Below are 24,859 nucleotides of genomic sequence, written 5' to 3' on the forward strand. Positions count from 1 at the left end.
AACTTATTTTACACTTACAACAAGTAAATAACTTTCAGTAACATATACTGCTAATTCTTATAGCAAATTTAGCCATCATTTATACAGTGATAACGAAATAAATAAGTAAGACTAATTAACAATAAAATAAAAACTAAATATAGTACATTTAAAAAAATCACGTAGTATATTGGGGCGCTCCAATACAAGTATTTCCAAATAATAAAGCTGTTTACACTTCACCCTGCATACAGTGCATCGTTGATTCCTGTGAGAGATCATCTAAAGCTGATTCTGCAACAAAACCCATAGTTAGAATTCTAAAATTCAATAATTTTTTTCTCAATTACGGCAAAACTATTACAAAAAGTGGAACTATGTTGATATAAACCTATATGATCCGGGGAATCGATTGGCGTCAAGAAAACCGCACAATTCCCAATCGCTTTTTAGTTATATATTTTTTTAATTTCACCTATTTTTGCTTTTTTGAAAAAGAAAGATAATTATTAATTGACTTTTTTGTACTTTTAACAATTCGAGAGGGTTTTAAAGGCATAGAAAAAAGCATAAAACTTTACTAAGCCGAATTAAAAATATATATATTTTTTTGAAGGTAGAAAAAATTCGCACCAGGTTGTCCAAACAGTGACGTTTTCGAGTTGTTCTGCTGTTGGAAAGAGTACGTCAAATGTAGATTTATGTGGCGTCCAAATCCATTATCCTCTCTAGCATTATGCACTGCAAAAATAACCCATGAAACTTGCACTTCACAAAGTACGAAAAACCTACTCTGTGTCTTAATTTTCCCAGTATGCATGTGTTTCTTTTGCCTCGCCCTCGAATTCTGAAACCACACTTGTGTCACCCGTTTGCTCAGTCCCGTAATCTGAGCAATGCGCTCCAAGTCCTGGCCGTCGGGATTCGAGTCCAGCTGGAAGTTGGCTTGGAGCACTTGGAGCTGTTCTTCGGTAAAAGTGGTGCGCACCCTTTTCGCCTTGTTCTTGTGGTAGCCTTCGGCGTCGCAACCGTCTGTAAAGTCTGAGTTTTATTACATGAAGAAGTGAAGGCGGTGTGCTTGGGGTTATACCGTCGGAGGAGGTGGTGCCTCCATCGAGGGTCTCCAGGTAATGGGCTTTGCACAGGACGCGGTCTTCATGGAGGGCAAACTCCTCACCGGTGGATAGCTGCCGATGACAGGCAGCACATGCAAAACAGGCCAAGTGGTAGACGTGGTCACGGGCTTTCCGCACCCAGTCGCTGGAGGAGATGCCTCGGGAACATACGGAGCATTTGGCGCCGAAACTTCTGCCAAAAAATTGTACATCAGTATCTAATTTGTCTTGACGTTGCGTCTCAAAGAAGTGAGATGAATATCTCTGATTGTATTAGAGTAATAGTCTGTATAAATACTTGGTTATTTAACAGCGAATGCAGGCAATAATAAATTTAAATCATCCATAGTGAGCGCATAATTAAAATAATCATAAATCTTGAATAAGCTGTGTGTGTGTTTATAAGATAGACGGATAAGGGGGAAATATCCCAACAACTTGAAGAATCTACCACACACACCATGAACAATAAACCGTGAGCATATTGTATCTGAGTGACTCGCACTTCTTGCGTTTTCATTTGTCATCCGTCATAGTGACATCTGACCAACTCATCTCGCGCATTATTATACTCGAAGAGATGGCCAAACTTATACTACAGTTCAGGTTCCCAGCATTCCCATGATAATAATAATAATAATAATAATAATAAGACGGCATTATCTTGCCGGCCGTTGAATTTTTTTATCAATAAATCACGATACGATGATCAATTAGACCGACCGTTAGAAAAAAAAAACAGGAAACGGAGATGAGAGACTATTCATTTTAATTAATTTTAATTAGTCCATGCTGGATCAACTTAAGATTAGTACTTATATAAGAGCAAACACCATCCTACCAAACAAAGCTATTATAACAAATTTGTGAAAATTTTATGTATTTTCTGAAAGGATGTTTAAATGGGTTCTTTTCGATTGTTTTTTTTTATTTTTTTACAGACCTACCTACCACCTAAATATGATTGTTTAAAATATTCATTATCAAGCAAAAATTTTGGAGATTTTAATGATGAATTCATGGCGAATTATTAATGAATCTTCGGCAACTGATCTATAATAGTCCAGCTCTAGTGTAGACAAAATAAAAATTTGTGTTAATGAATCTAATTATGATTATGGGTATAATGCCTGAACGCAGGCATAACAAACTATAGATCGTTGGCTTTTACATTTGAATTTTAAAACATCAGTGATCCCATCATTAAAAATATAAGTAACGATCGGCATTTTAAAGAAATGATATAATTTTTAATTTTCTTCTATTAACATAACTGCCTCCCAAAACTGTTTTATTATAAGGTAGTCATAACTTGTATAACTTATTAGGTATATTTACAAATTTAAATGAATTTGAGATAATAAATTGCATACGCCGTATATTTACTTTATTATACAGTTGTGGGTATAATAAAAAATAGTTGATTTTGTTGTGTTTAATTATTTGGTCCCTGAACCGGCAAATGTTTAAACATTTTCAGTTACATAACTGATTTATACTATGTTTAGCCGGCGAACAGCAACTTGAAAGAAAGAAAAAGTACTAAGACAATAAAATATTTCTTCGTGGAGGTCCGTACTATGGAAGAAGAATGCTCAAGTCATCGTCTTCTGCAATATCGAACATAAAATACCAAAACGCGAGATCCATTCACTGATACTGTTCCTAATCATATCCACCGTTTGGCCATCAATCATCATGCATCGATTGGAAAGTTTGTAAAAAAATCAACCAAAACCAATTTTTGATACACGTTCTAGGCGTGTTATCACCTCTTGAATATTCATCGCAGCGCTTCATCCCACACGTTTTCGGGAGCAATCTCCCCATGTATCTTTTAATGAGCGTCCTAATTCTCCCTAATTTAGTGATTTTTATTCGAGCCGCGGTGAAAAAGACACGCGAACGGCGCAACTTACACTGAACTTCAATTTGGAATGTTTTAAATTCATGTTTTCGAACACCAGTGTATCGTAAAGCATGTCGCGTTCGGTATTCGGTAATTGTTTCATTAACATTTTACAATTTTCGGTAGGCGTTTGGTGGTTTTAATTAAGCGTTTTTCTTTTTCCGAAACACTTACTTTGCATAGTCTGCCTTACAATAAATTGCTCGGTCCCGGATGAAACAAGAGGGTTGACGGTCCAATTGCAGCTGACAGACACAACACCGGAGACATCTCGCGTGCCAACTCCTCCCGGAAACTTCCAAAAGGAACTTGTCGCTAATTGGTTCACCGCATGCCGAGCACAGGCGATACTCCGTCTGAAAAATCAACACAAAAAGTGCAACAATCTCCCTTAATAATCAATTGATAGTTAGTCCGAAAAGTGCGATGATATCTCACAAATATTGTGAGAGCGTCCGAAGAAATCAATCAAAACAGAACAATAGTTGTTTGATCAAGTGTAGATGACGTAAAAACGCGTTCGGCACTTGTACAAAGCATGCCCACCACCCACGACGTAACCTTTCACCTTTTTCACTCAATTCGAATACCATTGAGACGTCTCAATGCCCATCTGATAACCTATCACCATCATACGACCAAATTCGGATGTGTGGTCAGAAGCCACTTAAAAGCCGATTACGGGCACGAGCACACAAAACCTCTCAAACCTTGTGAATTTGTGAAAAATGTACAAACTGGCATAGGTTTTGCCTATTGTTACGAGCTTTTGTTGGCACAGACGTGAAAGCTTGGCTTTTTGTGTACGTCTTGAGAGCCGATTGTGTGACAAAGAAATTGGGTTTAGTGATACTTATTCACACAAATAATGCTTTGGGGAAGGCGCGAAAACAAGCCACACAGCACGGTTAATAAATAATTACAAAAATTTTCGGTTTGATAGAAAAGTCTGTGAGGCATTCGTGTCTTGTGTCAGTAAAAGAGAAATGCGTGTTTTGACCTAGAGCTGGAAATAAAAAAATATCTCTGCTGCAGCACTCAAGTCCGTAAGTCACTGCAGCTGAGTGACAGGTGTTGTGTATTGGATTATTATACAAATACATAACAAATATATTTTGATAAATGACTGGAATGACAGAATGCGATATCCTTCAGGTATACCAGTCGGCCGGCATTGACAGCGATTTATTCACTCACTTAATCAATTATCAAACCTTTCCAACATCGCACGAACCGATTTAAAGTGGAACCTGATTGGCGATTGTGTCATTGAAAAAAAAATCCGAATGCAACACATAATATTTTTCAACCGCCCGAGTATTGTTTCTTGATAGGCCTCCGTATTGTATTTAAAAATATTTGTGATTATTTATTTGTGTAGTATATTAGAGTTAAGTTTTTTAATGACGGATTTATAATTCAGGGAGTGTGCGGTTTGAAATATAATCGGATTAGGGCTTAGCAACACTAAACGTGGCGGCGGCTTACAAATTGTGCCTGGTGAGGAATAACATCTTCACGCTGCGGGAGTCACACGGGACCCAGAGACACATTTGCATACGTTCGGAGATCAAGATGTTGATTTTTTTACGTGCCGGCGTGACAGCAAAAGCCGAAAAACGACAACAAAACGGGAATTTTTTCCAGAAATCGGAGAAAAAATAATCAAACTGCTCCAGTTATAGAATTGTGTATTATTTACGTACAAATTAATTCTTGGATTATTTTATTACATCATAATTTAAGAAATCGGAATTAAGTTTAATATTTGGCAATACACATCTGGCTTTTACATTTCATTTATGAAAATTCGTATCCTTAAGGTTGATTCAATTTTCATTTATGAAATAATATTGTAACATCTGAACGTATCTCTGTTTTAATGAATGAAAATTATTTAGTAAGATAAATTTTTTGATCAATTAAAATTTGATCAATAAAATTTCTGATCAAAATGGCTTATGATTCTAAAATAAAGTTGATAATATTGCAAAACAATTTTCTCGTAAACTATTAGTCAGAGGATAATGATAGATAATTAAAAGAGTATTCCAAAGATAAGAAATTTAATAGGGTTACCTCCAATAGTTCCAATAGTTCGATAATTCCCCAACTATAAATGCCTGAGCGTAGCCGAAACCGTTGCCCAGTGCGAATTTTTTTATTTCCTCAATTACTGCAGTACAGGTGTGTAAAATGCAATCAACAATACATGTTCCAATACGAAATCGATTCCAAATTTTGAAAATTTTATTTGTCTTCTTAATCTTAGTTTGTTTACCCCTTAAAAAAATTGAAACGTTTTTAGTTAGTTATCCAGCAAGATCTCTTGATAGAACACATGAAAATTGTTTCTGAAAAACAGCAATTTATTGGGTTACTCTATAGTTCCGAAGTTATTGCTCGATAAATGTTCCGGATAGGTTAAAAAAATTAAAAAAAAACAAACTTTTTAAAATCAAAGCAATTGACTTTTTTGCAAGTCTTAAAAACACTAGAGAAATCTAAAGGCATAAAAAATTGCTACATTAAATAAAAAATATTTTTTGGATTTTTTGTTGAGACTAGAATTTAGCGTTAGATTTTTAAGATTCATTAAGCACATCATTATCTTCCGATCTCTGTTTGATCGAATCAGCAACAATCCTAACTGTTCCTTGATATAAATCTGTATCGTGCCGCTTGTTCATAATCTATTTAACATAATTAACTTCTTTGTTGTGCGTCCTTTTGCCTATAACACTTATAAGCTTCTTTGAAACAAAACCCTCCTCCAGAGCGCTCATTATCCAAAGCCTCATGAATATGTTTTGTGTTCGTTTTGGGTGTTCATCATCATCTCACCGCCGCATCACCATTCAATAACACATTTATTAATAATGTAGTATAGCAAATGAAACAAAAGTGTCGAATGTTAATGATCCGAATCGAAATGAAACGTTTTAAGGCTGATAAGTAAAAAACAAAGCCGATGCGAACGAGTTATATTCATTTAATGGTGGATAAGGTGAAAAGTATCCCACTGGTTAAAATAATTTAGCTGGATGATGGGATTTACGGAAGTCCATCATCATCGAAGATTCCTCTTCCATCGGCAGTAAGCGATCGGCGGTGTTGTTATAAATTAGTTAATTAACACCGTAACCTCTGCATAGCGCCCCTGCCGACAGGTTAATGCAATATATTGCCAACGCAGGCCACGTTCGTCCCTTGGCGGCCGTTGACGCTAAACAACATCACCGAAGGTTAAACGCGAAAATCTCTTGGAATTTGGCCAAAAACAGGCGATAAATATCCGCAGGCTCACACCCTTGTAAAGTCAATATGTTTAAAAGTGGGATATAATAGAGTGGGCTGCCACAATGGGTGTCATGTCAAGCTGGGGGATAACCTCGCATATCCTCTGCGGTCGGTCGCATACACACAACCACTGCACGCATCATTACACATTAACGGATTTCAAGATTTGGACCCGCTTCTAAATTTTCACACTGCCGTTAAAACAACTAAGTAGGTACTTTTTTCACTAGTTGTTAGACTGCGGCACTCATATATCGTGATAATCTGGAGATTTACAGCAGATTTAAACACAATCGGAGTCAATAAAGCACGTTTACTGCCAGTCTGTCCACTCCAGACTAATAATTTAGGTGACCACGAGCCCATTGCTGTTTACACTATTGTATTTCGCACCATTTGTTCACCCTCTATACAACACCCACTGGAGATATGTCGCTTTTTTCTTACAGATGAAAGGACTGAGCAGAGTATTAACGGTTGTTGCAAGACGGGAATTTATTTTTGTGAATTCTAACTGGTAATTATTTTTCTAAATACTGAGTTGAACAAAAGCCGAATAAATTTCAACGTGTGTAACTGTTTAACAAAGTTTATTAGACGATGGCAAAAATTATTGGGACATGCAATTTGGCAAAACACAACTCGTGTACCAATAACACATTTTCCGTTAACCTATCAATGTACAAAAACAGCATTTACGATATTACCGTTAGTGCGAATGTGTGATGCCCATGTTTGGCTTGATATCTTCGCGTTTTGTAATAAATTAGTCCCAGTCAAGATTTCAAAATAGTATCACCAATTGTTCCAAAACTTTGGAACTAGCGGCTATTATTACTCTTATTGTTCAATACGACCAAATTATTACAACAATTTGTTCAATAAACTTTGGCGAAAAAACAAATGGTTACATAACAAAAAGGCTAGATAACATATGTACATATGTAACGTCCCGCCCTAGGGCCCGGCCCCTGCAGTTAGCACACAAAGGAACCCCCTCTGGCCAATCTCAGCCAGGACCGGCATTTCGGCAGCTGACTGTTCACACTTTTCTTCCAAAGTCAAATTGTATTACATGTCCCGTCTCATTGTTTCTGATGCCTGGGCTATGCCCATGTTGTATGCTAATATGAGACGGTTCTTATTACGTATTTGATATGCACGCGGCCTCGTTACTCACTTTCATGTCAAACACGAATATGACATCTGAGAAGCCTTATTCAGACAATGAATTGCTTATGCTTCAAGCCTAGCCCTTCAGATTCGATTGATCTGTTTTGCATGCATAAATATTATCATTATCACGCTGCAAATCTTATTATTACAAAGGTGCAGCAAAAATTCAACATTTTTGCAACTGTATGTTTTGACAGTTAAACGGTAATTTACTTACCAGCGTATAAAATCATCAGTAGATCACCAAGTGCAATTATGCTGCAATATAATGATGCTCCGCCCATTTACCAAGGCAACTTGATTGATACTTTTCCGGTTAAATGAGAATTTATTCAAAGTTTTAAAGAGTAAAATCATAATAAAGAAGTAAAAGAAGTAGTAAGCAGCACAAAGAATTTTGATCATAGTAGCCCGTGAATTTAAAATTAATTGGTAACACTGAACAATGCAGTGAATTTAACAGTATCTGTTTGAGTTTACAACTAATCCAATTCAAACAGGCATTCTTGATCACCCAGTAGCAATTTCAGTTTGTTTAATTGTAAAATCATAGGCTGCTTTAATAACAAATTTACATAAACACATTGTATTTGGTTTTAAATCAACACACGAGAAATATGTATTTCCATTTAAATATATTTCTTCTAAAAAGATTTTTCGAAACAAACATTAAAGTCGCTGTAACGAGCAAATTACTTTATTTCTGCTAACTTTAACGTTTTAAATTGGTTTACACTCAAAAGTTCACCAAACACTCATTTGTAACTTAAAAAAAGACCCCAAATTAGATGTAAACGATAATGTTATTTCAATCAAATTTAAGCAATGTAAGTTATAAATAAACTATAATTTTTAATGTGACAATTGATTTTGATTTGTCGGACTAAATGGAAAATTCTACAACGCCCTTCTTCAAGATTTTCTGTTTTTTCAATGTTTTTTTCTAAAAACATTCAAGTTTCTGCAAAATTATAAGCAAATAAGCCAAAATGTGAAAATCCCCTAGTTTAAAAATACTACAAAGATTTGATTGATTAGATTAATTTTTCAAAAAACTTCCGTACGCAAACAGAAGTGAACATTGTTTTTAAAACGCCATTTTTAAAACTGTAAATAATCGTCGGAGTAAAAAGATTAATTATTATTTTTTGAATTTTTGCAAATTACCTTGAAACTTAAACCCAGATCACGTTTTAGATTTTTTTCCCAACAAAATAAATTTGCGTCTGAAACACATACAATCCCGATACAATTTTAAAGAAGTAGTTAACAATCCATTAACTTGGCGTGTTCAGTTCTCATCTAGTCGCATTCTATGGAGGTTTATTCAAATTTAATTACCGTACCGATCCAAAGGTATTCATACAAATCTAGCGTCTGAAACTCGCTCAAAAACAGCTGCTTATTTTCAAGCAAGGCAATTAACGTGTGGACCACAATATGAATTAAAATTTCAAAAATATTTTAATCCAGGAAATAAATGGCAAATATCTTTAATTAAATAAATCATTCAGGCAGTTGCCTAATTTCGTCCCATGTAAATTTAATTTCTAAACATGCTGTTATCTTAATTAACAAAACGGTGCGCATTGTGATTATGATTATGGTAATTTTTTGTTCATCCTAATTGTGGCGAGTTTTACATTTTTACGGTTGGCAGCCGTGGGAGAGTGTTTCAATCAATTTTGAAAGCACTGCATTAGAAAAAATCGTCACGAGGCGAAGCCGAGTGATAAATCCAAGCAAACATTTTCATTTATATGCATATTAGCGATCGCCTACCACATCCAAGTAGCCGCCTTTATGAAAAATCCCCGTCATACATCACAACTTTTGGAAGACACAGCGTTTCACAGATAAAGTTATTAATCTCGCCTATTATCAGGAACATCTCCGGTAATTGGTTGTGTGATAGGTATAAATCGACACCATACGTCATGCTAGTTAACATCACCGGAAAAATCCGTTGTAGAGCTTATGGTCGTTTTAATTGCGCATAATTAGTAAAATCGGGCATAATTTATGCTTTGTGTAGAAAAACGCCCCTTTCGGTCAAAGGGTACAAGTCGAGTCAGTTTTTTACGCTTTATGACGGGGCGAAATAACGCGAAAGCCGCCGCTTATATGATAAATGGACTTCGAAATTCCACTCGGATTCTTCACATTGTGTGCAGGAGCTGAGTTGTTGGATTTCTTTTTATTTCATCGAAATTTATTTGCTGCGGATGGACAAGTGTTTGAATGAGGAGCAAAAATCGCAACGAGTGTCATTTGGCCTTTTTTATCAATTATTACGATAAACATCTGGGAGATAACCCACTTGTACAACACTGTACGTTCAATGAATGCTCATTAAATTGTAAAATTATACTGAAAGTTAATGATTACGTGTTATGACTTCTTCATAGTTAAATGCATATGCTGTGGTCTATAACATTTTGCCGATTGGCCGTTAAATTTTCTTACAAGCTTAGTTAAAATCTATAGATCGGCCTTATTATTTTCTATAAGCATTCTACAGACTGATCCAGAAATACTGAGTCTGTTGGCAACACTGGACTTAAATTTTTAAGGATACCAATAGAGTACTCTTCCAGTTAACAACAATTTAACATTCTTGTGGGGTTGTACGTCAAATAATTGTCAAGAGAAATCGAATTCGGTTACAGTGTTGCAAATTACGAGCACAAATACTTTCAAATGTGATGCCAACAGACTCAGTATTTCTGGATCAGTCTGTAGAAAATTTGGAATCTCTGATTTTATTCAACAAAATAATAATAAAAGACAACAAAAAATCGAATTTATTATCTGCTTTAAGTTAATTAATTAATTTATCTGCACTGCTATAGAAAAAATGTATTATACACGACATAACCTTTTCACTAAGCACTCTCTTTATCGTCTTGTATAATAAATAACTATTAATTGCAAGAAATTACTTAGGTAATTGTAGAATAACTTAGATATGTTGGCAATATGTACTGAACTTAAATTTAAAAGGATACCAATGGAGTACGCTTTCAGCAACAACAACAATTCAGCAATCTTTTACTAACAAAAATACATTAAAATCAGTTGCAAACAGACTCACTTTTTCTGAATCAATAAAATAATCCAAAAAATAATTCAAAATTTGATGACTTTATTAAGTTAATAATAATTTGCGTATACAGTGTAATTATTTTTTATTAAAAAAATTAAACAACACTGAAAACTTTTCTCAATTTTTAAAAGCAATTAAAATTCCTGTTGTACAAAATTTCGCGTAATTTTGCGTAATTTCAGATTTAAAAGCAATGCAAAAATGTAAACAAAATGCATTTTTTTAATTTAAACTCTACTTATGTAGTTATACGTAAGCTTGTATATCTACACAAATTTCGATAACGATATACAGGGTGTCAACTAAGAAGACTATCGATCATTTATTGATGAGCAGAAATAAACTACACTTCAGCTTTAAAACTCAGAAACTGTTTTAACAAAGAGTTACAATTGAAAAATTTTTTGTTTTTTTTTTTGTGAAAAATATAGGAAACAATGTGTTCAAAAATAGTTCAAAACTATAAAAACGCCAATAACGCATTTTCTCTCAAAATTGGCTGTTATAAATTATTTATGCACTTCAAAAAAATAACAGCTAATGCAATTTATATTTTCGATGAGAGATCTAATCATTAATAATTATTTTACAATTTTATCAACCTTATTTAAAAAAATAATTCGGTAAAATGCGACATTGGCGTTTTTATAGTTTTGAAACAGCTAATAGATATCATTATTGCTTGTGTTGTCATGTTTTTTATTATCTTTACCTAGGTAGGTACACTGTAAACACGTTTTATGAGAATTTGAAAGTCTGCTATGATTGTCATTGAAAAAAGCTTAAGATTGTCCAAAGTGGCCGAATAAATCTCGTCACTAAAAAGCATATTTCGCGTCTAAATCTATCGTTTTATTATCCCACCGGCAGTATTTTAAGAGGCATAAGCTACGATCTGCCGACACATTTTTCACGCTTTCTGCTGTCGCGCTTACTCCCATAATTTATAGTTGTGCGGTCCGATAGTGGACGCTGAACTAGCAGGGGGCCAAACTGGCGGGTGTTCACGACAAGAAGTAGCCTGTGCGAGGCCCCCACGGGGCTCATCTCGCCACCCCGACACTATTAATGGGTTTATTAAAAGACTTTCTCATTGCGGGCATTTCTCATACTGCCACCGAAGCAGCGCAACATCGAAAAAAATTCAAATTCGTTCCAAGAACGCTTTATGCGTTTCTCTCTCTCTCTCCAGAACCCTTAAAAGTGTAACAAATATCGTTTGGTTCAAATTTTGACAAAATCTTGGTCAATTTTTATGTCCGAAGCAAAAATCCGCCAATAGTTCCGGAATTATTAAACACAACCCCAATTAATTTGCAATCGCTGCAAAGCTTTATTCATTCAAAAAATCATTCTCCTAACAAACATAGATAAAATAAAAAATTCTTGATAACTTGTTAAAAACTGCTGGCAATATCCAAAATATGATTCACGAGAATCAATTTTCTAGGTGTCGCGTTTTTAATTGCATTGGTATTTATTTATTTAATTTTTTGTTGATTCTTTCAAGAGGGATTTGAGGTGTCAGAAGGACGCATTGTGGTGATGTCTGAGATACTCAAAGAGTTAAAATATTCACATGTCACCTTCCAAAGAATGGCATTCTCGGAGATTCATTCATCTCGGACTGTGTCATTTCTGAATTGAGATTGATTGAATTTGTTTTCTTTCGATTTCAAAAATGAATGCATCATAATCGGATGCGAGACAAAAGAAATTTGTTTAATCAATGCAGTATCAGTTCGTCGTGATTTTATCATACAATACTAATTTGTCGTCACCTCAATTTTTGATGAAATATTCATGAAATAAGGTAAGTCCGAGAAAAATAAAAATATTCCCCAAGTTACCTTACCCTACAATGATTTATTTATTTGTTGAATTTCTCCAAGAATACCGGTTTGTTTTACGACACGATAATTTCTTGTGTTTTATGAGAAAATAAATCATTTTAGTACCTGGTTATCTTGTTAACGGATAATCGTCACTTGTATATTTTACTGCACGTGTAGTTTCTTATAAATTAATTATGAGCATTGAGGTGTTTCTATTATTATATGCAAATCAAACATGAATCTGTTTAAAATTCAAGAAACAAGAATATTTCCAACAGCTACTGCCTTTATGCTTTCGCTTATTAAATTTTGAAGTGTTTATGCTTGTTGGAAACATGAAGTAATAAGTGGTACGATTTTTTTTAAGAGAAGAAGCCGGAAACGCCACTTATGGGTTATAAAAGTAGCCGCACCTCCGAAAATCATATATTATAATTTATTTTTACGTCCATTGTATCTTAACATTCATAATGCTATTATAGCTTGTAGGAGACTTTTATTTCTAGGAGGTAATTTATTATCGTAAACCTACATACTTAAGTGAGGGATAACGTTCGATCAAAAAACTAAAAAAGCGGTTTAGAAATTTATAATTAAACTCATTTCTAAGCTATAAACAAAAAGTAAGTAGTTTTTTGCTATATTTTGTGTCCTTTCTACAATGTTTTGTAACAGAAAAATCGCAAATCACTTTTGAACTTCATATATGTAGGTACTTTACTTACTTACCAGTGATATACAAGATAAATAAAAATTATGGAACCAATACTTAAGGGTTTAGAAAGTGCATATGTCCCTATAGTATAAAATACATAAAGTATCATCATTTCTCAAGAAAAAAAAAGCAATTTTTTCAGAAGCTCCATAATTCAAACAGAGAACGCTTGGTTCCAAATTTCTATTCATCCTGTTTTTATCACGATTTCTTTATTTTATTCGTTATGATAATATTTTATAATGGCATTTAAATTAATAGTAAGAATAAAAATGTACAGTATTATTTTGTATCAAAAAAATATCTCCACAATTTCTCAAGCCTCGACCATTCTCAATAAATAATTTAAGAATTCTTTCAAAAAATTTTTTAAACGAAATGTTTGAGATGATCTGTTAATGTCTGCAGTCAAACAAGTAAATTTAGGGTTTTTTCTCTAAGATACATTAACTTATATTGTAATTTAGAATACATTAAACTAAGTACCATCATCACCAACCTTTTTAATTTTTAGCTCTTTTGTAAAAGTTTGCATTTTTTGTGCTTGCTTCACAAATGGTAATCGGAAAACACTTTGAGCTTAGGTATAATAAAAGTCATCGGACAATTCCAAAGTAGATAATAGAAATTAATTTTTATTACCTAAAGAAGATATAATTAGACAGGATATACCTATTCTAATTTTATTTTTGTGCTTTTATTTACAATTTTTGTTGCCTTTTCTTTTCCAAGAAGTAAGGAAAAATTAAAAACTAAGACAATCATAACTCATAATATAGGTATATGTGGTCCGACGGTTAAAATCTTGAAAATAGATACCTAAAACTTTTTTGTTTGTAAGAATACTTATAGTTAAAAATAACAAATTGACAAATTATTGTTTGCATTACAAATAATAAAATAAGCAAAGATGAATGTAAAATCATTAATTATTTAAAGTATGTACTCGTAATGTGAAAATTCACCTGACACCTTATTATTTATTCTAAGTAGGTAATATTTAGATTAATTAGTTAACTAATGAAATATCTGTGTCTACTTAATAAAACTTTTGTTACTTAAATAAGTTTTGTACTTAAATATTTATCCCATTTGGAATACCAATAAATAAACATACCAATCTTCTATACGCTAGCGAGAAAGGGCAAACTCAAGTAGGTATAACCAAAAAAAGTTCATGATTTCTTAAATGAATAATCCGTACTTGACATTTAATAAAAATTACATTCAACTTGTTAAAAATGAACTTTCCTTGTAGGTAAGTATTAGAAAATTATATCAGCAACTGCAATATTCTGGTTTGGATAAATAAAAGAAGAGTATTTGTAACATTTACTTTTCAACGTCAATTACAGTTTTGATGAGGATAACAGTTGCTTGCACAAAAAATAATGTGTACAAATATTGCGTAGTAGTAGTATCGATGAAATAAAATACAATAATTTTTGCAAGTTATTCAAAATGCCTTTACCTTCATTTTCAAAAAATCTCCTTTCCCGAATGTTTTTCAGGCCTCCAGCGCGCACACAAGTCTCAAAATATTGCACGAAAAATTTGCAAATGTCTGAAAAATCCCATTTCACCACCACACTGTTAGCCCGACCCCAAATCTCCACAAAAAATTTTCAATTCAACAAGAAGCATACTCTACGATGTTACCCATGCAAGCGTGCGCAAGTGACTGCCCAGTCTGCCCGGAACTTGCTACTAGAAATCCGATGCTTGTAGCTATCCTCTTATTGGTCGGTTGTGAAAACCGTCCTGAAATCGGGCGGGTTTTCAAGCGCTATAGACCCGCCTTACTATATAATATTCAATATGATCGTTTGCGGTTGCTTTTTGTTTGCCGGGGAAAAGGTAATGGCATTGTGAAAAGTGACATCGCGCGCAAGACTGCCCTTATAGTAACGACGAACGAGGCGTTTTTGATTCCTTGAGATATGGTAATTTCAGAGTTGTCTCGGTTTCAACGGTGATAAATCTCATTGAGAGTTTTGTAATTATGGCTCGGTGTCATATTAGAGTTTGAGAACGTGTTTGATTTTGCCACCGGCGTTGTTATAATAAACGTCAAAATTGATTTAGCGCTGAGACTGTAATGGACGTGGAGCCCATTGGAATGCAAATTATTTTTGGGTTTGCGCTGCTTTGCTTGGAAGGCAGTTCAAACCCGTTGTAAGACTTTGAAGTAGTGTATTTAATAAAAACTTTTTGATTTGGAAATATCTGGTATTGAATGAGCATAAAAAATCATGTTTTTCAAAGAAACACGTTTTTTACTTGTAAAGTCAGTTTTCGAATTAATTGATGATATTTTATTTATTGGACATTGGACTTTTCCGGACAAAAAGAAGAGTGAGGCAAGTGCGCTTCATTTTTTTGCGCAAAATTTATACATGCAATTATTTTGTAAAAACTTGTTAATTTCGAGACTTTTTCATTTCCGCAATGTAATACCTACTTACAAACTTAAACTTTTAAATAACATAGCAGGTACTACTATAAATAAGTAATTAAAATAAAGTCTTAAAAGAACATTGTTATCACAACAACCGTTATTTTTTTGTTAGAATTTTTTTAAAGCTGTTTTAGAAATCTAGTCAATAAGTAAGTTATAAATGTTATAAATTTAAATATTTTTCATTACCAAATATGTTAAAGAATGTAGGTAGATTATATCACTATAAATTATTTAGAATTAAAGTAAAAATTCAATAGTTTTAATTAATTTTAAATTCTATCTACATTTCTCAACATACACAAATAATTTGTACAAAAAATTTGAATCAACAAAATTTACCTAGATGACTTAATTATTATTTATTATTTAAATTATGGGTAAAAGAGAAGTCTTTTTTTATAAGACGATGTTGAACGATTTTTCTCGTTTCCTAAAAAGTTAAACATAGACCTCTCTGTTATCTATAAATACACATAAAACATTTAAGTAGGTACTATACAGGGTGAGTCTACTAAAAATATACAGGATCGTTAAAAAGAATGGATACAACTACGTATTTTTAGAATGGTAAAAGACGCAACTTAAAATGCCAAAATTTTCAAGTTGATGCGATTTTGTTTAATATTACAAAAGTGATCGGAGTTTATAGCGATCTATCACTTGTATATCAGCCAAAAATTTAACTTGGGTGCAATAATTAGTTTACTAATGGTAAATCTAAGTCAAAACTGAGTCTAAGTTCTAAATCTAAGTCTCATGATGGTTGGTTATGGCGACAAAAAACTAAGAAGTCAATGTAAATTATTTTGAACATCTTTAATCAAGTTAGCCTTGTAAATGGAGAAATTTGATGAATAGTTTTACAGTATTTAACTGTATCCACACTGTTTAGCGACCATGTATATTTTTACTAAGTAGGCATACTTATGAAAATTTAACAATTTTCATTAAGAAAAATTATAAAAAAATAAAATAATTCTAAAAAATTTGCCATACTTAGAGAAAAATATTAAGTACATTTCACAGCATTACAGCAAACGCTGAGTTCGGTCGTGTGACAATTAATTTTTGAAACAGCTAATAGTAAAAGTTACTTCTAGCAGACTCACCCTGTAAGTAAATAAGTTCTACAAAAAATTTAAATGAATTCTAAACTTTTTGGTCAACTTTCCCCGTAAGAACGACGATTAAAACGAATGGGTAGATACAGAATTTTTAGTACCATTAAAAACTTCCAAGATTTAAACAATCCACAGAATAAATTTAAACAGGCAGTTTGTAGAAAAAATGTTCATCTACAATCGCCTGAAAATGCTTTTGCAGAGGTAAAATCGCAATTAAAAAAAAACACAAATTTTAATAAGATTTTGAAAATTAATTATGAAAGTAAGATTTTTGCTGCCTTGCCCTTTCAGCCAGTCATAGCGGAACGAAACATTTTCCTATCCAAACACCCCGCAACCTTCCGTAAAATATGAATGAAACTGTTCTTTACCTGTTCTTTCATAACCCCCAACCGCTTTACAATTAGTTCTGTCGCGAGATTGAAAAAATAAAATTGTATAACAGGACACGGACTGAATTGATAATCCAACCACGCTTCATTATCCGCTGAAATTCAGGAACTATCGAAGATAATTCGAGCGAAAGCGACACGCGACTTCAGGAAATGTTACATTAACTATGAATTAATAAAGCCCATACTATTTACGTTACACTTGATTTATCGTGGCGCACTTTGCCTCCCACTAAGCGTATACAGAGTGTTTAACAAGGCGAAATACGTATGACACGCGACATCATGAGAAAATTCAAGAGGGTTGATGCGGACAATCATAAATCCAAATCGGATTAAGTAAGTCCTTATGTGTGAGAGTCAAAAACTCATCTCAAGTATTATTTAGTTAATTCCCAGAATTGTGCAATCCGTTTTGTTTCTAATTATTTTAATCGATTAATAACAATTGGTATTCCCAACGTTTCAACTTGTTTTATAATTGGACAACAATGTCCGCTAATTGCGCACATGTGAAAATATAACAGATATGTCCGCTGGTTTTAAACAAATGTGAGATAAACATTATTTCTAAAATGTATTTATAACAGTGGCGGAGGCTACAAGGCATAAAATATTTGATTTAGTCCCTCAAAGAAAATCAAAGAAATGGTCAAAAAAACGATGATTAGCTACATAAAAATAAAGACTTTTCCCTATTTTACACTTTAGCTATTGATAATTTTTTTGTTTTGACATAGAGTAATATTGTAGGTGGTTTTCAAATTACCGGAATATCAAATGGGTTAAAAATCGCCGTGGAAAGTTTCGCCGATTCGAATCCGAATAAATCAACATAACGAAGTGTGGAAAGTCCGGAATTAGGGTTCGGTGTGTTTGCAACACAGGATGGAGCGTTGTCATGACAACCCCAAACAGATACTCCGGACTCCGGGAGGTGGATGGGAGGTGTTTTAGGGCTTTGAGTTTACAATCAGCTCCGGAAACAAGCGTCTGAGACGCCCGGAGTCAGCAATCACAGACTGCTTACAAAGGCGAACGTTTCCGGATTATGCGATCGTGATTATTATATCATTTATTATATTCATAAGTTTCGATCAACCTCCCAAGTGTATATACATCACACAGATCCAATTAAAAAGTCTTGTTGGTTCGAAATGAATGAATTGGCCGATGGCTATTTCCGTCTGCTACTTGGCCATAGCAGTCAACGGTAATTTATGCTGCTTTGCATTTCATTATAGACAATTAACCCCCCTGTCACTCATTGTAGTAGTATCCCAATAAAATTGTTATGGGTTCGTATGGGACGGTGCAATAATATTAATATGGGCGAATGGGCCGTTATGTGCGGTAGATTACTCAAAGCCTGGCGGTATGATTATTTATATTCGTGCTTTATTTATACCCGAAATTTTATTTTAATGAGTCGCTGCTACAGCCACTGAACCTTTTAATTGTTATTGTTTATTCGAGAAAACTGAACGGTGGCTAACATGATGCTATTACTTAACGAGTCGATTTACCCTTAAGCACAAACAAATTAATAACCAGTCGGTTGGGAGCATGTTTATGTAATGTAATACACGATTAATATTCGTTCAAGCTTTGAGAATTCCTTTTGTAGCCTTTTATAGCCCGAGAAGGCATTTTTATTGGAAAACAATCCAGTGGCGTGCCAAAATTCTGTCCTTAACCAACAGATGTTAATAATAATTAAAAGTCATTACCATACCGAAGTAAAGACATTTTACGAGAGAATTCCTTACTAATAAAATAATTAATCGTTTTGCACCGAAACGGTACACTAACATCTGCTAAATCATTACATTGTGAAAGTAAAATATCACTGCAAGCGAATGGTAATCCTGCAATTATCTCCATTTGAAACAAAGTAAGTCATTGTAATTGCAGTCGTTTCAACCACCCTTGACGCTTTAATTCGTCAATCATTGTTCCGTTGAGATTAACCCCCACATATCACTTTCAATATTTCATGGTTGAGTGATTTGGGTGATAAGATCTCGATAAATAATTTTGCACCTGCTTATGAAATTCAATCATTGCCTCTAAAACCGTTCAAACATCGTGTTAATTCCTCATATCATCAAAAGTTAATTGAAACACATGGCCGGGCTTGCCGTTTAAGGAAGAGATAGTTTTATTGAGAACCCTTCACATAATTCTTGTCTAAATGGACAGCTCGGACGATCTATTTTATTAAAAAGTCAAAAGCTAATATTTGTATCTTCCTGTTTGTTTTAAGCACCCATTTGTAAACTCTTATGCATTTTTATTAACTCATTATGTAAGAGATATTTCAGAAATTCTTTTTAAAATGGTAATGTAATATTGTTACGCGGTTTATTATTTATGGAAATAATTTTTACATTTTGAACGAAATTGAGAATTTAAATTTCCAAGTTTTAATTGGAGAAATGGATGCCGAAAAAGTACCGATAAGTGTTTTAATTGCCCTCGTGTAATAAATTTGTTGATGCAGACGCTTGAACTGGGGCCATTGGATCCGCCCCCAGAGGTTCTCTGGCCGCAAATCATTCATAACTGCCTTTTCGATTGTGCTTTTTATTAAAATTTATTATTAATTAATATTCGAAGAAAAGACAGCCGCTCGAGTGGAGGAAACAGCTCATTAAACACACACAGCGCAACGATTTTTTAAATTTTCTGAAATGAAATTAGAAAAAATCATCATGTGAATCACCCGATTGGGGTCTTTTTCCGCGATATGATTTCAAATTGGTGGCACACACATATTTGCATGTTAAAAAAGTCGCTTGAATCGCATTTCCGGTTGCAGTAGCAGGGAATAGCAGGAAGAAAGAAAAAGTCGCCGGCAGCGATGCTAATGTGATGAATTCAGTGATTGGCAACAATACAGAGTCGACCGCAGCGCTGCAGGACTTACGCGGGTTGAATGCGAACTAGATAGCGGAAGTGTCGTGGGAGAGTACGTTTGTGTAATGTTGGCATGACGCGTGCTTTGATCAAGCTTAAATGCTTAATAGAGTGGCAATAACTGGCCCAAAAGACGGCGAAAATCCAAAATTTTGCGAAAAGTAGTTACAACAATTTGGCGGCCTTGCACAAGAAAATGCCGTTAATCATGCCATGTTCAGGTTAAAACACGTGCCATAAATTACTCGTAAATGAAACGAGAATAAAACAGAAGTCTTTATAACTCATCAAGTCTTCAGTTTTGATTTATGTCCGAAGGCCAACCTCCCTTTTAAAAGCTGGCGCCATTTTTCCATCAATAAAGCTCATCGTCGGTGAAATCTCTTTGTAGAAATAAAAGAGATCGGCGTATACGTTATGCAAAACGGCTCATCTGTTCGATTCTGTGGCGTGAATAAATTCGGTGTGGTGGTGTCTGTTGATAATTGGATCGCATTTTAAGCAGAAGCTCATCTCGGCGACCATGTGGTGTGAACTGAATAAACGAACGAAATCCATGAATATGCAACGTGTATTTTACTGATCACATAAAACAGCCCTGGAAAAGTGGGCTGAATGTAACAGGATTACGGTTCACATTCGTATTCAAGAGCCCGACGCGAAATCAGACCGAAATATTCTATATTCGTACGGATACTCTTTGGGCATGCCTTTCCACCGAGACTACAAATTTTCAGATTTTATTTATACGGCTAATGTAATACTGATAATGGAATTTTTCAGACACGGATGAAATAATTTCGTTTCGGGAGAGAAAGCTTACCGTTATACCGTTTTTTTAGAAATGCCTCTTAAAGGTTTATGAAACGCAGAAATGCCCATCAAAGTTTTTATTACCAATACTATAGATACATTGTCAGGTTATAAGCGTTTAAACGCTCTCTTAAAAGTGAATGTTTACACAGCAATTAGGCGTAAAAATCACGATTTCTTTGCGTACATTTCAAATAAAAAAAATGATATTTTTATAGGTACAATATTTTTGCAAAAAAAAAAAAATGGTAATCTGTAAGGTTGCGTCAAGTTTCTGTTATTCTCGTTTTTAAATCATCAAAAAACTGGTGCGCGCCACTGAATTCACTCATTTTAAATTTGGTGTATTTATTTTTTAAATGGTGCATTATTTGTACATCTTCGGAAGAATTTTTGACCTTCTCAAGTGAAATTTCGAGCTCAAAAGTTAGTTTTTTGAAAGCTAAAGTTTCATAACCTAACATAAGTCACCAAAAAAAAGCTAGAAAATGACATCATTTTTGAATTTTTCAGAAACTATACACGTTTTTCTAACAGGAACTCAATTTCGCATTTTTTTAAATATGCGTAAAATAATTAATTCGTTAAAAAATAATTGTGTTATTTTTATTCGTTTTGTAAAAGGTTTCTTTACTAATAAGTAATAACGAAATAAACCATAAAAATAAACTAGTTTATTTAAATTACTCTTTCCTGCAATTTCTGACAAAAATAATTATTCTTAATAGTTATTTCACAAAAGGCAATTCTTCAATGAAGGCACTGTACAATCAAAATTATCTCTTTGAGAATTTATTATCATGTTATCAATTTTAGTTTAGATTATGAAACAATAAAAAGTTGCAGAAATAATTTATGAATGGTCGGTTAAGACATGACAAAAGCATTTTAATATGACTATGATCGATGCCACTAAATCCATAGATGATGGATGGAATAACAACGGCAACTATAAAAAATATATCCGTGACAAATTACATCTGTCACACTAGTCAAATATTTTGTAGATCGTGTATTCTCGAAAATACCTATAATTAAAAATTTACAAACTTTTATTTTATTTTCGAATCAATAAATAAAAAAATAAAAATTGTGTAGCTATAAACCGGCTTATGCCATGAAAGAATGCAAAGTCTTTTTATTTCGAAATTTGTTGTTGTGCAAGCGTCCGAATTCCAGTCAATTTATTATAATTAATAATCGGACTACTCGGTATATGTTTCATCGAGTCGGTATATAAGTTATCACCCTTTAAACGTAGCGTATAAAATCTTTGTCGGCGACCCCATGACACTTTATATGATGTATTCACCGCCTTGATGTATAGCCTTTATTATATTTTCGGTTAATATTTTTTTACTATATGAAAAGGTGTTTTGTGCTTTTACTGTTGTCGTCTGTGAATAATGCGGCTGGATTTCTGGTTATTTATACTTTATAAGGTTGCCAACCGTGTAGGTGTGAAAGTGGTTGACATAAAATGGAAATTATTAACGTCAGAATGAACAAATAAAACACGAACACCGCCAATAATTTTTAATAATACAAAATTTATGCGTCCGCTCGCGAGGATATTTAACGCCTCTGATTGATAATAACTCTAACACAAACTAATACTTGTTAGAAAAAAATTGGCTCAGCTAAAAATGATAAATTGACACTCTATAAAGTATAGAAAAGTAAAGCAAATTTCTAAAGAACATAAATGGAAAAAATAATTAAAATACAAAACTGTCTTCGTTAGCGAATACAGAGTCCGTTTATTTTAATAATAATTGCGGTGTTATTAAAAAATAAATAGCGTGTATCACTATGATCTATTGAGTCATTTATCTCTCGGTTATTGAAAGATAGATGGCTAATAATTTACTTGTTAGCGTGCATCTGTTCCTGTTGTATAAGGAATACACCGAACTAACAGTTTGCCTATGAATATTTTTTCTTCAGGTGTTAATTAAAAAATTTTGCAAACACTCGCCTTTCATCTTCTTTCATCGTATAGTTGATTATAATAAAACAGTAATGCCGGCGTTGAAAATAAGAAGACTTAATAAAAAGCGAGTAACGTCAAACGAAGCGTAATTCGAACGAGAGAATTATAAAAAGAGCAAAAGCGCAATTTTACAAAAGGCCGGAACTTTCCAACCGGATAAACTGATCAGCAATTTAAATTTAGACCAGTTATTTTCATATTTTATCTTTTTCTTTTCCCTAAAGCTCGAAATGCATGCTAATTGATAATTACACGTACGAAGCCCATACAACCCACTTAGATTTCTTTATAATTTCAGTAAAAAATGCTAATTCAGTTTAACACATTTAATCATCCTCGAAAACGCTTTCTCACACCGCTTGCACAATGTAGGAGAAAACATGGGTAAAAAACGTCGGGTTATAAAAAGCTTGACATTGTTTATTTTGACTTAAGTCCGATCGTGTGGTATCATCTTTCGAGTTTGATAAATGTATCATAAGTGTCAGAGGATGACGGGACGGATTTTATCTCTATAGGTTCTACAATGTTAAATGGACCCCTTGTATCGACGATTTCTCGAAAGCATTGTTTATTCAAAGAATTTTTGAAGGTAACTCATACCACGCTCGAGGGTGCACCTAATGACCACATTCGAAATTTTCATTCACACAAAATAATTCTTACATAACACACCTTCGCAAATGCATAAAAAACGGTCTTGTATAGACGAACCAATAAGATAAAGTTAAGAAAAAATTATATTAGTTTGTTACAACAGTTATGTTTTCAAAATATTTTTTTTATATATCGCTCTTCGCTTGATTCACATTAAAATATTAATTTTTTTTTCATTTCATTCTTTGGAAAAAACAAATTTTTTCTGTTAATTTTAGGAAGTTGAAATCAAAAAGCAAATCCCGAAAAAAACAATGGTACCATTAAAATTGCAAATCGCTGAACATTAAAGCCACCTTAATGATAATTGCATGTGCGGCCGAGTTGACGGGCTTTTATGGTTCTTCAAAATTGATAGTTTCTGCGAAGTATTAACGTGGACTAATTATGCTCACGCTATTAATCAGGATAAGACATTTATCCTTGATTTATGTTTATTGCTCGAACAGTCGAGATTTATATTAATATACTTATTGGAAGAAACACTTGTGTAACAACCAACCATTCAAGATTTTTCAACTTCTTCGTCTGATCAATAGTCGTAATTTAATTACCATAATGAGACGGGGGTGTATGATGGTGCAGTGAAGTGTGTTAGAGGGTTGCACTACCCCAACTAACACTATTGTCCAAGCGACTGAACTCGGCATCGTCGGCTAATCCGTTTACATGGACCTTTACAAGCCTCACTGATTTTGCGGGTCAGAAATACATACGCCAAGGTCTTGAGCACATTTATCACCTGATGAAGACTCTAAATCCGAGTTATGGCCAACCGAATCAAAACTCTACGACATATCGCACCACTATAAATTAGAGACCTCTGGTGCATGGACGAAATAGATTTGTCAAAGTAGTATTTTGATGACAGGAAAGGGGACAATTCCGACTGTTCTGTAATTAAATCGCAAGGACCAATACAACATGTGTAATGCCATGTAATGTTAATCCTGTTTGATCCAAATCCTTTGCGCATCTGGCAGGGTCGCACCAGCTATTTACTTGGCCCTTTTTTTTAATGAAGCTGAGATATTTTTGAGATAAATCAAATTTTTTAACACAGTTCTTACTTATTGGGTTCCCAAAAAAGTCGCCAAAGTCGGAACAGTAACCCATTGATTAAATAATCAGAAATATAAATTGAAAATCACTACAAATTATTTCAAATATGTATGCCTTTTCCAAAGGTTTCTTTCACAGATTATTGACATAAAAACTTTTTTTTATGAAATTTTGTAAATTCGAACTTTCTAAATAAGATCGTTTTGCACATCTATAAATTTAACTTATTTTTGCTTTTGTTAGCAATTTTCCTATTATTGAAGACAATGATCTTTTTAGGTATAAAAAGATAGAAAATTAAAA

General features: G+C 33.6%; 1 protein-coding gene across 6 annotated transcripts in view; it reads right to left on the reverse strand.

Moving 5' to 3' along the window:
* Awh (Arrowhead) overlaps window positions 1-24,859 on the reverse strand; it is a 26,879-nt gene continuing 2,020 nt past the window's right edge. Inside the window, exons 1-6 of one of the 6 annotated variants that reach the window (XM_064356731.1) lie at window positions 6,395-6,652; window positions 3,197-3,359; window positions 1,070-1,287; window positions 772-1,020; window positions 613-720; window positions 1-273 (exon numbers count right to left, since the gene is read on the reverse strand). In XM_064356731.1, the coding sequence (XP_064212801.1) occupies window positions 212-273; window positions 613-720; window positions 772-1,020; window positions 1,070-1,287; window positions 3,197-3,273 (714 nt within the window). In that variant the 5' untranslated portion in view covers window positions 3,274-3,359; window positions 6,395-6,652 and the 3' untranslated portion in view covers window positions 1-211. Of the gene's footprint in view, window positions 274-612; window positions 721-771; window positions 1,021-1,069; window positions 1,288-3,177; window positions 3,360-3,571; window positions 4,004-6,394; window positions 6,653-14,606; window positions 14,819-24,859 lie in introns of those variants that run through there. The other 5 variants (XM_015977522.2, XM_064356727.1, XM_008192301.3 and 2 more) reach the window with 5 other exon arrangements.

Source organism: Tribolium castaneum, chromosome 1 (assembly GCF_031307605.1).
Source record: "Tribolium castaneum strain GA2 chromosome 1, icTriCast1.1, whole genome shotgun sequence".
NCBI classification, from domain to species: domain Eukaryota; kingdom Metazoa; phylum Arthropoda; class Insecta; order Coleoptera; family Tenebrionidae; genus Tribolium; species Tribolium castaneum.